This window comes from Pyxicephalus adspersus, chromosome 5, assembly GCF_032062135.1.
Source record: "Pyxicephalus adspersus chromosome 5, UCB_Pads_2.0, whole genome shotgun sequence".
Taxonomy (NCBI): Eukaryota; Metazoa; Chordata; class Amphibia; order Anura; family Pyxicephalidae; genus Pyxicephalus; species Pyxicephalus adspersus.
In genome coordinates, this window is record NC_092862.1 from 167153 (window position 1) to 180493 (window position 13341).

General features: G+C 47.6%; 2 protein-coding genes across 3 annotated transcripts in view; one reads left to right on the forward strand and one right to left on the reverse strand.

The window, feature by feature from the left end:
- Positions 1–1081, reverse strand: part of FOXH1 (forkhead box H1) — a 6546-nt gene extending 5465 nt beyond the window's left edge. The window contains exon 1 of the mRNA XM_072413253.1: positions 990–1081. The gene's annotated coding sequence lies outside the window, so the exon portion shown is untranslated. The remainder of the gene's footprint in view (positions 1–989) is intronic.
- Positions 1082–8495: 7414 nt separating this feature from the next.
- Positions 8496–13226, forward strand: PPP1R16A (protein phosphatase 1 regulatory subunit 16A). 2 transcript variants are annotated; one of them, XM_072410508.1, is made up of 8 exons: positions 8496–8622; positions 8899–9463; positions 10913–10983; positions 11156–11301; positions 11429–11532; positions 11718–11842; positions 12743–12868; positions 12946–13226. In XM_072410508.1, the coding sequence occupies exons 2-8, from the start codon at positions 9214–9216 to the stop codon at positions 13075–13077; spliced, it is 954 nt and encodes a 317-aa protein (XP_072266609.1). In that variant the 5' UTR covers positions 8496–8622; positions 8899–9213; the 3' UTR covers positions 13078–13226. The 2 variants fall into 2 exon arrangements, with proteins under 2 accessions (XP_072266609.1, XP_072266610.1); XM_072410509.1 differs by having other exon boundaries at positions 8521–8622; positions 8902–9463.
- The last annotated feature ends 115 nt before the right edge of the window (positions 13227–13341 follow it).

Consider the following 13341-nt stretch of genomic DNA (forward strand, 5'->3'; position numbering starts at 1 on the left):
AGGGGTACAGACCCAGGGACCCAGCACAGAGATGGTGGGGACCCCTCATAATGGGCACACCAGGGGTACAGACCCAGGGACCTAGCACAGGGATAGTGGGAGTCCCTCTTAATGGGTACAGACCCAGGGACCCAGCACAGGGATGGTGGGAACCCTTCATAATGGGCACAGTAGGGGTACAGACCCAGCACAGAGATGGTGGGGACCCCTCATAATGGGCACACCAGGGGTACAGACCCAGGGACCTAGCACAGGGATAGTGGGAGCCCCTCTTAATGGGTACAGACCCAGAACAGGGATAATGGGAGCCCCTCATATTGGGCACAGAAGGGGTACAGACCCAGGGACCCAGCACAGGGATGTTTGGGACCCCTCATAATGGGCCCAGGAGATGTACAGACCCAGCACAGGGATGATGGGGGCCCCTCATAATGGGCACATCAGGGGTACAGACCCAGGGACTTAGCACTAGGATGGTGGGAGCCCCTTATAATAGGCAAAGCAGGGGTACAAACCCAGCACAGGGATGGTGGGGGCCCCTCATAATGGTCACAGCAGGGGTACAGACCCAGAAACTCAGCACAGGGATAGTGGGGGCCCCTCAATGGTCACAGCAGGGGTACAGACCCAGGATTGATCACAGGATTGCTTTTGGCGTGATACAAATTCTCTGTTTTTCCAGGCTTTTTTTCTTTCTGTTGATCCTGCCAGCAAGACACTTCCTGTTCTGGAGTGACAACACTCATTGCACTGTATTTATGGAGGAGCAGTGTTGTTCTCAGAGCACTACAAATACCCATTGCCTCTTCTCAATAGTCCTCTGGAACAATAGAACTTGCAGCACAGAATGTAACGTACTCCACCATCACCAGTGTACTACTGTTCCAATTCCATGCAATCAATATTCAGTCATCAATTCACTGGTCTACAATCTCACAAAAAGAAAATACTCCCAAAATAAGAAAAAACCCGAAGTGTGCGCAACGTACCGATACTCAACAGATACCCAATCTTCTTGTGTGTGGCCGGAGAGGAGATAGAGTGTCAGCTCTGTAGACCAGCAGATCCTTTTATATGTGTATTTCCCTCTAACATTCCAGATGATCAGGATTTCTCACCTGACACCTCAGGGCTTCATCTAGTTTATAGCCCCACCCAGGGCAGATTTCCCAGCATGCACTGCACTTACCCTGAATAATAATGGATTGCATCCCCTCCATTGTCCCTCTGGATCAGTTGCATGGTAAGCAATGATCAATGTAGGTAGCTTATGGCAAATCATTCAAGTAATTGGTAATGGGGCATAAAATACATTGATTTACCAGCATTATTGCACCACAGTGGGATGTGAATGGGCCCTATCAGGACTACCGGAGCCCATCCTGGAATACTCAGTGTATAGATAACAAGGTCTGCCATGGTGGCATAAAACAATGGCTGCTACTACTTGAGGTAAATAGTGGTCACAGCACGGATGATTCCAGAACCATAAAGGGCCCTGTATATGTAAACCTCTGGGATGATGAACACATTTCAGGAAATGGAGTTTAGGTGGGCCTCCAAGTCTTCTGTCAGAAATTGTTTGACCCATTTCATCGCTTTCACCACTTGTAAGAACGCAGCAACTATTTCAGGATTTATCAGAATATGCAAACACCCAGTTGCAATCCCAGGTGTTTCATTAAGGATGACCATGACCCCCATTAGGGCCCTGCTCATGTTTGTCTTCAGTCCCCTGGGACCCCACACAGCCTAAACATTTTAAGACCTTAAACAGAACCCATTTGAACCCTCATTTTATCTTTCATATTGGAATTTGGAGACTTCTTTTCCTTTTACACAATCAAATGGTAACAAAATCTTGGTAGGACAAACCACAGTTCAAACCCAGAACCATGGACTATGTCTTGTAGAGTCTGCACTGTCCTAGATGGATCTGGTGTTTGGAGGTCCTGGAGACCCCTTCCACCTATGAGGAACACATGGACCTCTAAAGAGCCAATCGCCACACATTTATAGGATGATGTATGTCCCTCTATCCTAGGAGAGGGTGACCAACTTACATAGTACATTGCAATCATCACCATCCAGACTGGAGATGGCCAACACACAAAGAAATGGATTGTGTACTATAGTCAGGAACCTCAACCCCACAGAACTGGATTTGGAAACAAATTGGTATAACCAGGAGATGTCAGATCAGGTTCACAGAAACTTGGTGTCTCTACAGATCAATAGAAATGTGCAACCTTGAAAAGCTGCAGCCTTGGTTGTGTAGATTCTCATTATCTGTTTTTACAAAGGTTATTCAGGCTATAAAACTGTGAACCCTTGTGAGTGTCTAGAATAAGGTAGGTACTCCTAGTATGATGTCTGATATACTGTCATATATAGTAGCATGTTTCAAGGATCACTTAAAGTCTCCTACATACTACTTTATCTATTCATAACCTATAGAGGTCATATATATACTTCTATATTTAGCACTAGAGTTGAGGAAAATCAGCATACTGCTATAAAATAACAGTAAATAAAACACAAACCACCAGTCAACCTATATATTGCTATACCTATCACTTACCACTAGAGATCACCTGTACACTGCTTTATTCATTGCTAACCACTAGAGGTCTTTGTACACTGCTATACCCATCACTGACCACTAGAGGTAATCTATATACTGCCATACCCATCACTGAAAACTAGAGGTCACCTGTATACTGCTATACCCATCACTGAAAACTAGAGGGCATCTGTATACTGCCATACCCATCACTGACCACTAGAGGTCATCTGTATACTGCTATACCCATCATTGACCACCAGAGGTCACCTGTATACTGCTATACCCATCAATGACCACTAGAGATCATTTGTAATCTGCTATAACCATCACTGACGACTAGAGGACATTTGTATACTGCTATATCCAACAATGACCAATAGAGGTCATCTGTATACTGCTATACCTTTCACTGACCACTAGAGGTCATCTGTATACTGCTATACCCATCACTGACCACTAAAGGTCGTCTGTATACTGTTATACCCATCACTGACAACTAAAGATAATCTGTATATTTCTACAGCCATCACTGACCACTAGAGGTCATCTGTATACTGCTTTACCTTTCAATAACACCTAGAGGTCATCTGTATAGTGCTATACCCATAACTGACCACTGGAGCTCATCTGTATTCTGCTACACCCATTACTGACCACTAGAGGTCATCTGTATACTGCTATATTCATCACTGACCACTAGAGGTCGCCTGTATACTGCTGTACCAATCACTGACCACTAAAGATCATCTGTATACTTCTTCAGCCATCAATAACCACTAGAGGTCATCTGTATTCTGCCATAGCCATCAATGACCACTAGAGGTCACCTGTATACTGCTAAACCCTTCACTGACCACTGGAGGTCATCTGTATACTGCTATACCCATCACTGACCACTTCAGGTCACCTGTATACTGCTATACCCATCACTGACCACTGGAGGTCATCTGTATACTGCTATACCCATTATTGACCACTAGAGGATATCTATACTGCTATAGCCATCACTGACCGTTAGAGGTCATCTGTATACTGCCATACCCATGACTGACCACTAGAGGTCATGTGTATACTGCTTTACCTTTCATTGACCACTAAAGGTCATCTGTATACTGCTGTACCTCCCACTGATCACTAGAGGTCATCTCTATACTGCTTTACCTTTCACTGACCACTGAAGGTCATCTGTATACTGGTATACCTGTGACTGACCACTAGAGGTCATCTTTATACTGCTATACCAATCACTGACCACTAGAGATCATTTCTATACTGCTTTACCTTTCACTGACCACTGGAGTTCATCTGTATAATTCTCTATATATTATTATTATTATTATTATTAATAATAATAACAAACAGGATTTATATAGTGCCAACATATTACGCAGTACTGTACATTGACCACTGGTACATGACCACTGGAGGTCATCAGCACACTGGTATACCTTTCACTGACCACTAGAGGTCTTCCAAATTCTGCTACACCCATCACTGACCACTAAAGGGGATCTGTATACTGCTATACCTATCACTGACCACTAGAGGTCGTCCGTATACTGCTATATCCATCACTGACCACTAGAGGTCATCTGTATTCTGCTATATCCATCACTGACCACTAGAGGTCATCAGTATACTACTCTACCCATCACTGACCACTAGAGGTCATCTGTATTCTTCTATACCCATCTTTGACCACTAGAGGGTATCTGTATACTGCTATACCCATCAATGACCACTAGAGTTCACCTGTATAATGCAATAACCATCACTGACCACTAGAGGTTATCTTTATACTGCTATACCTCTCACTGACCACTAGAGGTCATCTGTATACTGCTTTACCCATCACTGACCACTAGAGGTCACCTGTATACTGCTCTACCCATCCCTGACCACTAGAGGTCGTCTGTATACTGCTATACCCATCACTGGCCACTGGAGGCATCCGTATACTGCTAATCCCATCATTGAACCCTGAGAGACATCTGTATACTGCTATACCCATCACTGACCACTAGAGTGCATCTGAATACTGCTACACCCTTCAATGAGCGCCGGAGGTCATTTGTATTCTGCTATACCCATCACTGACCACTGGAGGTCATCTGTATACTGCTATACCCATCACTGACCACTAGGTCATCAGTATACTGCGGTCATTTGTATTCTGCTATACCCATCACTGACCACTGGAGGTCATCTGTATACTGCTATACCCATCACTGACCACTAGGTCATCAGTATACTGCTCTTCCCATCACTGACCACTAGAGGTCATCTGTATTCTGCTATACCCATCACTGACCACTAGAGGTCATCTTTATACTGCTATACCTTTCCCTGACCACCTGAGGTCATCTGTATACTGCGTTACCTTTCACTGACCACTAGAGGACATCTGTATAGTGCTATACCCATCACTGACCACTTGAGGTCACCTGTATACTGCTGTACCCATCACTGACCACTGGAGGTCATACGTATACTGCTAATCCTATCACTGAACACGAGGAGACATCTGTATACTGCTATAGCTTTCACTGACCACCAGAGGTCATCTGTATATTGCTAAACCTATCACTGACCACTAGAGATCATATGTATACTGCTTTACCCACCACTGACTACGAAAGGTCACCTGTATACTGCTTTACCTTTAAATGACCCCTAGAGGTCATCTGTATACCGCCATACCCATCACTGACCAATAGAGGTGACCTGTATACTGCTTTACTGATCACTGACCACTAGAGGTCATCTGTATACTGTATATCCAACATACCCCACAATCTAATGTCCCTACCAAAGTCCATATGTCATTAAAACAGTTTAAGGACAATTTTTGAGGGAAAGCCAATTAACCTAACTCCATGTTTTCAGAATGTGTGAGGAAACCAACATATAGGGAAAACCTGCAAACTCCATGCAGATAGTGTCCTGCCTGAGGTTTGAACCTGGGACGAAGTGCTGCAAAGATAGTGAGAGTGCTAACCACTGAGCCACCATGCTACCGCTAGTGGTGGCCTGATTGTTACAGGACATAGCTGCAGGAAGATGTCTATGGCCCTTCCTTCTATTGCCCGCTTCTAATACCCCTATCATATTCATAGATTGCAAGCTCTTGCAGTCAGGCACCCGCCTGTATTGCCCCTGTTTGCCAGAATTATAGCGACAAATTGTATGAGCTGTTGCATATCAGGATTCTTTTGCATATATACCCTACACAGAGATCCAATATACCCCATATGTACCCCTATACAGAGATCCAACTCACCCCATATATACCCTACACGGAGATCCAATGCACCCCATTTATACCCCTACACGGAGATATAACTCATCCCATATATAACCCTACACAGAGATCCACCCCATTTATAAACTGTCACGATGTATATGGGGTGAGTTACATTTCTATGTAGCGATATATTTGGGGTGAGTTGGATCTCTTTGGTGAGGTATTTATTTGGTGTGTTGAATCTCTGTGTGGGGGGTCTATAAGGGGTAAGTAAGATCTCTGTGTAGGGGTATATATGGGGTGAGTTGGATCTTTGTGTATGGGTATATATGGTGTGAGTTGGAACTCTGTGTAGGGGTATATATGGTGTGAGTTGGATCTCTGATAAGGGGTATATATAGGGATTGTTGGATCTCTGGTAGGGGTATATATAGGGTTAGTTGGATCTCCGTGTAGAGCTATATATGAGGTGAGTTCAATCTCTGTTAGCCGTATATAAGGTGAGTTGGATCTTGGTTTAGGGGTATATATGGGGTGAGTTGGACCTCTGTGTAGGGGAATAAATAAGGTTGGTTGGACCCCTGTGTAGGGGTATATAATGGGGTGAGTTTGTTCTCGGTGTAGAGGTATATATGGGGTGAGTTTGATCTTGGTGTAGGGGTATATATGTAGTGAGTTGGATTGTAATGCTTTCAATATGGTGTGAGTTGGATCTCTGAATAGGGGTATATTTAGGGTGAGATGGATCTCTGTGTAGGGGTATATAAAGGGTTAGTTTGATCCCTGTGTAGGGGTATATATGGGGCAATTTTGATCTCTGTGTAGGGATATATAAGGGGTGAGTTGGATCTCTTTGTAGTTGTAAATATAGGGTGAGTTGGATCTTTGTGTAGAAGTATATATGGGGTGAGTTTGATCTCTGTGTAGGGGTATATATGGGGTGAGGTGGATCTCTATGTAGGGGTATATATGGGGTGAGTGAGATCTCTGTGTAGGGGTATATATGGGGTAAGTTGGATCTCTATCTAGGGGTATATATGGGGTGAGTTGGGTCTCTGTGTAGCGGAATTTTTAGGGCGGGGGGTAAGTGGGGTAAGTTTGATCCTTGTGCAGGGGTATATATAAGGTGAGTTGGATCTCTGTGTAGCAGTATATATGGGGTGAGTTTGATCTCTGTTTAGCGGAAATTATAGGGCGAGTAAGGTCTCTGTTTAGGGTGTATATACGAGGTGAATTGGATCTCTCTGTAGAGGTTTTAATGGGACGAGTTGGATCTCCGTGTAGTGGTATGTATGGGGTGAGATGGGTGTCTTTGTAGCGGTATTAATGGGGTAAACTGGTCTGTGTGTAGCGGTACAAACTGGGTGAGCTTGGTCTCTTTGTAGGCGTATATATGGGGGGAGTTTGATATCTGTATAGGGGTTTCTATGGGGTGTGTTGGATCTCTGTGTAGGGGTATATATGGGGCGATTTAGATCTCTGTGTGGGGGTATATAAGGGGTGAGTTGGATCTCTGTGTAAGGGTATATATGGGGTGAGTTTGATCTCTGTGTAGGGTATATTTGGGGTGAGTTGGATCTCAGTGCAGAGGTATATATGGGTTGAGTTTGATCTCTGTGAAGGGGCATATATGGGGAGAGTTGGATCTCTGTTTGGGGATTTATATGGGGTCAGTTAGATCTCTGTGTAGGGGTATATATGGGTTGAGTTTGATCTCTGTGTAGGGTGAAATAAGGGGTGTGTCGGATCTCTGTTTAGGAATTTATTTGGGGTGAGTTGGATCTCTGTGTAGGGTATATTTGGGGTATGTTGGATCTCGGTGTATGGGTATATAAGGGGTGAGTTGGATCACTGTGTAGCGGTATATATGTGGTGAGTTCAATCTCTGTATAGGGGTATATATGGGGTGAGATGGATCTTTCTGTTGGGGTATATATGGGTTGAGTTGTATCTCTGTGTTGCGGTATATATGGTGAGAGTTGGATCTCTGTGTAGGGGTTTATATGGGGTGAGATGGGTCTTTCTGTTGGGGTATATATGGGGTGAGTTGTATCTCTGTGTAGGGGTATATCTGGGGTGTATTGGATCTATGTGAAGTGGTATATATGGGGTGAGTTGGATCCCTGTGTAGTGGAAAATATGGGGTAAGTTGGATCTCTGTGTTGCGGTATATATATGGGGTTGAGTTGGATCTCGGTGTAGGGGTATAAATGGGGTGAGTTGTATCTCTTTGAAGGGGTATATATGGGGTGAGTTGGGTCACTGTGTAGAGGGTATATATGTGGTGAGTTGGATCTCTGTGTGGGTTATATTTGGGGTAAGTTGGAATCACATGTCATCACACCTTAATATATAACTACAGAAATCCCTCCAGTCCAACCACATCCGATCATTGTTACATGCACATCGATGATTGGTCATACACTATGATTGGACACACACAGAATAATCCGACATAGGGCGGAGAGTCATGGGCAAAAAAAAAAAAAAAATTGAGGAGGGCGTGTCTTCCCATCCTGGGGGCGGTGACAACTCACTGGACTAATCTTAAAGCACCAAGGAACGTAATAGGAGGGGGGGGCAATGTAGGATGGGCGGAAGAAAATGGAAAAGAGGGCGGTGGCGGGAGGAGCCACAACAATGCCCATAGACTGAACAGAGGGCGGGGCTAAGGAAGGCTGGAGAATTGAGGACTTGCTGTGGGAGGGGCGTACAGCAGTAGGCGGGGCAGGAAGCCGCTCTATCGGTCTCTACGGACTCTCCCGGGATATCGCCGGACAATTTTAACCCCTCTATCACCGTACTGCAGTTGGTGAGTACCCGGGGAGAGGGGTGGGACTAACGGGGTAGGATGTGGGGCAATTTCTGGATTTTGTGACTTCAACAGGTGAATGACCCCCGGATAGAGCGCCCTCTACTGAGCACTACCGACCACACAGGGGAAGTATGGGGGTTGGGGGGGGCCCCCCCCCAGGGTAGTATGAGGGGTATTAGGATCCCCCTGTATAGTAGTCACCCCCTGGGGGAGTATGAGGGGTATTAGGAGTCCCCCTGTATAGTATTAATTTGCGCTCCTTCTTTTCTCCAGCAGGTGGCCTCGGGGTATGAGGGTGTCAGTGAAGTGAAGTGGATTGCATTTTCCCCACACACATTTCAGTTTATTGCCCCCTCTAGGGGTAGATAATGTCTGAGTACTGGGAAGATTTCCTTTTTCACCCCCGGGAGGGGGATTGTTTGCCAGCCCGCAGCTTTCTTTCATCATGGAGCGCTCCCCGGACTGATTGCTAGCTCTTGGGCCCGGTGAATCCTGAGTAATGACAGAATTGGATTGGGGGTGTCGGATGCCATGCTGATACCCCTCCCCCATACCTCTATTACCCTCCATTATCACTGACCCCCCACCATGGCCGACCACTTGGAGCTGCTGTCCGAGATGCCGGCGGTCAGCCGGATGAGCACTCAGGAGAGGCTGAGACACGCCCAGAAGAGGCGGGGCCAACAGCTGAAGAAATGGGCGCAGGCCGAAAAGGAGGCATCCGGCAAGAAGGCCAAAGGCCAAGCCAAGAAAGCCGGGGGCAAACCTGACCACCGAATCTTCTTCCCCCAAAATGTCACCTTCCTGGAGGCCGCCGCACGCAACGATTTAGAGGAAGGTGAGCGGTGTGCACCATATTCACCCAATTATTCACCTGTCCCCAGAGTATCTACCCCCTTATCTGTAAACTGCTGAGTATTTGTATATCTGGGATCTCTGGAATGTGATTGGCTGCTGCTCCCACCTGGTTCCTGCGGACGGTCCGGGCAGCTTAGTGTTAAATGGATAATCCTGTTAGGATGTGGAGAGGTCACATGACCCTTCCAGGAATAATAGGATTATAGTGAGCGTGACCCCCACCACCCCATGGCCTATGGGAGAGATATTCATGGCCAGCATGGAGATTTCACCCCCCTCATAGGCTGTACAGTGTGGGGTCTGACCCCCCCCCCCATAGGCTGTACAGTGTGGGGTCTGACCCCCCCTCATACACTGCCCTTCGGCCTCACCATCGCCATGTCCCCAATATGTGCCCCCGTGTTTCCCTTTATCTGATTGGATGATCACTGCCCCAATCACTGTTAATGGGTGATATTCCTGGCTTCTGGTTGGGTGGGGTTGGGCCTTGCTGGGAGTTGTAGTGTCACTGACGGCTCTGTACAGGAATTCCTGCATTCTTGGCGCTGGCTGGAGGGAAGTGGGGGGGTATCCTGTGTTCATTCAGCTCAGAGGAAATATTCTGCTTCCTTCTCTGCCCAGGAAAATCCGTAACCCCTGGCATGCCAGTGTGACCAGCCCCTCCCCCTCCTACACACATCACAGGGTATGCTGGGGGCTCTGGGGGGCATTAGGGGCTGCTCGTGTGTATCATACAGACCCCATTACTCTGCTGTGGGGTTCATGTGGAGGTTAGTATGGGATAGAGCATCATTGGACCCCTTTTCCCTTTTTGCCCCCGGGTGCCCTAGGATGGCCGGATTTTCTTTATAGTGCCCCATTTTCCACAAAGCGCCCCCTTGCTCCTGGGATGTACCCCAGCATGCCTCCTTCTCCTTGTAGTTACCCCAGAGTTTGGTGTTTTGGGGGTTAAAGGCGTCTCCAGGGAAGATGTTTACTGAGCAGACAGTTTTGTGCCATCTGGAGCCAAGACAACCACAGGCGGGTACACTGCGCACCAACCCAGCAGCACATTGGAGGACCGATACCCCACCTCCCCTCATTATATATGTTGTTTGCCCCCTCCTGGGCATAGGCTGCCGTTACACCTGCAGTGTGTAAAGGGCAAATAATCGACCAATCAGAATCTGAGCAGTGTGGTATTTTACTTTGCCAGGATTGTTATGAGATCCCCATCTAATGGTACAAGGAAAGCGATTGGTGTGTGATCTGTGCCAATCAGTGATGGCGATCTCCTCTTTGCAGCCACAGACTGTCATCCTAGGGGTGGGTGGGGGGTGTGGGGAGGCAAGAGGGTAAATATGCTGATGCAGGAGACATTCCTATGATGACAGGTCCTCTTTATGAATTGCACACTCCATGCAGCCTGACCTCTTGGTTCTTCTTGCAGTTCGTCAGATGCTGCAGGATGGATTCAGCCCCAACCTATGCAATGAGGACGGCCTGACAGCGCTGCATCAGGTAAGTGAGCGCAGTGTTCCCCTACCCTGGGGAAAATGCTGCTGGGGCTCACAACTGTGCCAACCACAGAGGGTTTTATAAGAAATAAGGTGAATATGGCAGAAATGGGGGGGATACGAGTCCTGTAACGGGGTGTGACCCTCATTTACATGTGATCCTTTTTCCCTCCTAGTGTTGTATCGATGACTTTGAGGAAATTGTCCGGCTGCTGATCGATGCCGGGGCCGATGTGAATGCCAGCGACAGTGAACTGTGGACCCCTCTCCATGCCGCTGCCACCTGCGGGCACCTCCACCTTGTGTCACTGCTCATCAAACAGTAAGTGGGGGGAAGGTGTGGGGGTTGCAAAGAGCGCAGTTTGTGCATGGAGCTCAGGGGTTGCATGGGAAGCAGTGGGTGCATGGAGGAGCTGGTAATTCAGATATCGCTATCCCTTCTTTCTCAGCAATGCCAACCTTCTGGCTGTGAACTCTGATGGGAATATGCCCTATGACCTCTGTGAGGATGATGTCACACTGGACAACATAGAGACTGCCATGGCAGAGCAAGGTGAGTGCACCAATCAGTGACTGATCATACCCTGAGGGATGGGGGTATAGCGCCATCTCCCTGTACCACACATGTTCTAACCATGAGGGGTGCCAGGTGGACATTGAGTGCTATGTGACTCAGAGGTCTATCTCCCTGTACCCCACACATGTGGCTTCCACTCACATTTTATTACTGCTCATCAGGTATCACTCAGGAAAAGATCGAGGAGTCCAGGGCCGCCACAGAGAGGAAAATGATGAGCGACATTCAGCAGCTGGTGGAATCGGGGTCAGAGGTCAATGCTCAGGATGAGTCTGGCACCAGTCTGGTGAGTGGAGGTTGTGAAAGTTTGGAATCCTCTCAGCCAATCACCTTCCAGCATCCCATGTTATCTGTCCAAAGAGACATCTCCTCCCTCTATGATGGCACGCCCCCTATGTATCATGTGTCCATACGATGCCACACCCCCAGTGTTACATTTGTCCTCTATGATGCCACACCCCCTCTGTATCATGTGTTCATACGATGCCACACCCCCTGTGTTACATTTGTCCTCTACGATGCCACGCCCCCTCTGTATCATGTGTCCATACGATGCCACACCCCCCTGTGTTACATTTGTCCTCTGATGCCATGCCCCCTCTATCATGTGTCCTCTATGATGCCACGCCCCCTCTGTATCATGTGTTCATACGATGCCACCCCCCTGTCTGTGGGTTATGGATCTCCCCTCTGTCTATGGAATATGGATCTCCCCCCTGTCTCTGGGTTATGGATCTTCCCCCGTCTGTGGGTTATGGATGTCTCCCTGTCTGTGGGTTATGGATCTCCCCTCTGTCTGTGGGTTATGGATCTCCCCCCGGTCCTTGGGTTACAGATCTCCCCCCCGTCTATGGAATATGGATCTCCCCCCTGTCCTTGGGTTATGGATCTCCCCCCTGTCTGTGGGTTATGGATCTCCCCTCTGTCTATGGAATATGGATCTCCCCCCTGTCTCTGGGTTATGGATCTCCCCTCTGTCTGTGGGTTATGGATCTCCCCCCTGTCTGTGGGTTATGGATGTCTCCCTGTCTGTGGGTTATGGATCTCCCCCCTGTCTGTGGGTATGGATCTCCCCCCTGTCTGTGGGTATGGATCTCCCCCCTGTCTGTGGGTTATGGATGTCTCCCTGTCTGTGGGTTATGGATCACTATTTGCCGACTTACTGGAGGGTTTTTTGTCTTTTCAGTTGCACATTGCGGCAGCCAATGGTTACCTGGACGCTGCCGAGCTGCTGCTGGAGCACAAAGCTGCAGTGAATGCCAAGGATTGCGATGGGTGGGAAGCGCTTCATGCTGCAGCATGCTGGGGACAGGTGAGGATTGCTGGCTACAGTTATCCCCCACAGACGGCCATACAATCAGATTCATCTCTATGTTTCTGTCTTCCTAGATTCAGCTGGTGGAGCTGCTTGTTGCTCACGGTGCCGACCTGAATGCAAAATCACTGCTGGATGAGACGCCATTAGGTTTGTATGAAGATTTAATGGTTTCCAGATCAGAACCCAGGACCTGCAGAGAATGAGCCAAGCATTACACACAATGCAGATTTATCCACAAACAATTCTTTAGTTTAAGGGTTTGTTGCCTCTTGAAATCTGATTTATCCCTGGAATATTGCCTGTGCCATGGCAACACAGGAAAGGCAGAGGGAGCTTAGGCAGCTAAACACATGGCTTAAGTCCCCCCCCTTATAATGGGGTCAGTGGTCAGCTCTAGTGGCTGCACAATCCCTTGCTTATAATGCCCTGGTCCTATCGTGGCCCTATTCCTTTCTTTGTGGGGCCCC

Coding starts and splice junctions, on each gene's coding strand:
- PPP1R16A (XM_072410508.1), top strand. CDS start 9,214: ATGGCCGACCACTTGGAGCTGCTGTCCGAGATGCCGGCGGTCAGCCGG. Junction 10,984..11,155: donor GCCTGACAGCGCTGCATCAG/GTAAGTGAGCGC, acceptor TTTCCCTCCTAG/TGTTGTATCGATGACTTTGA. Junction 11,843..12,742: donor ATGAGTCTGGCACCAGTCTG/GTGAGTGGAGGT, acceptor TTGTCTTTTCAG/TTGCACATTGCGGCAGCCAA.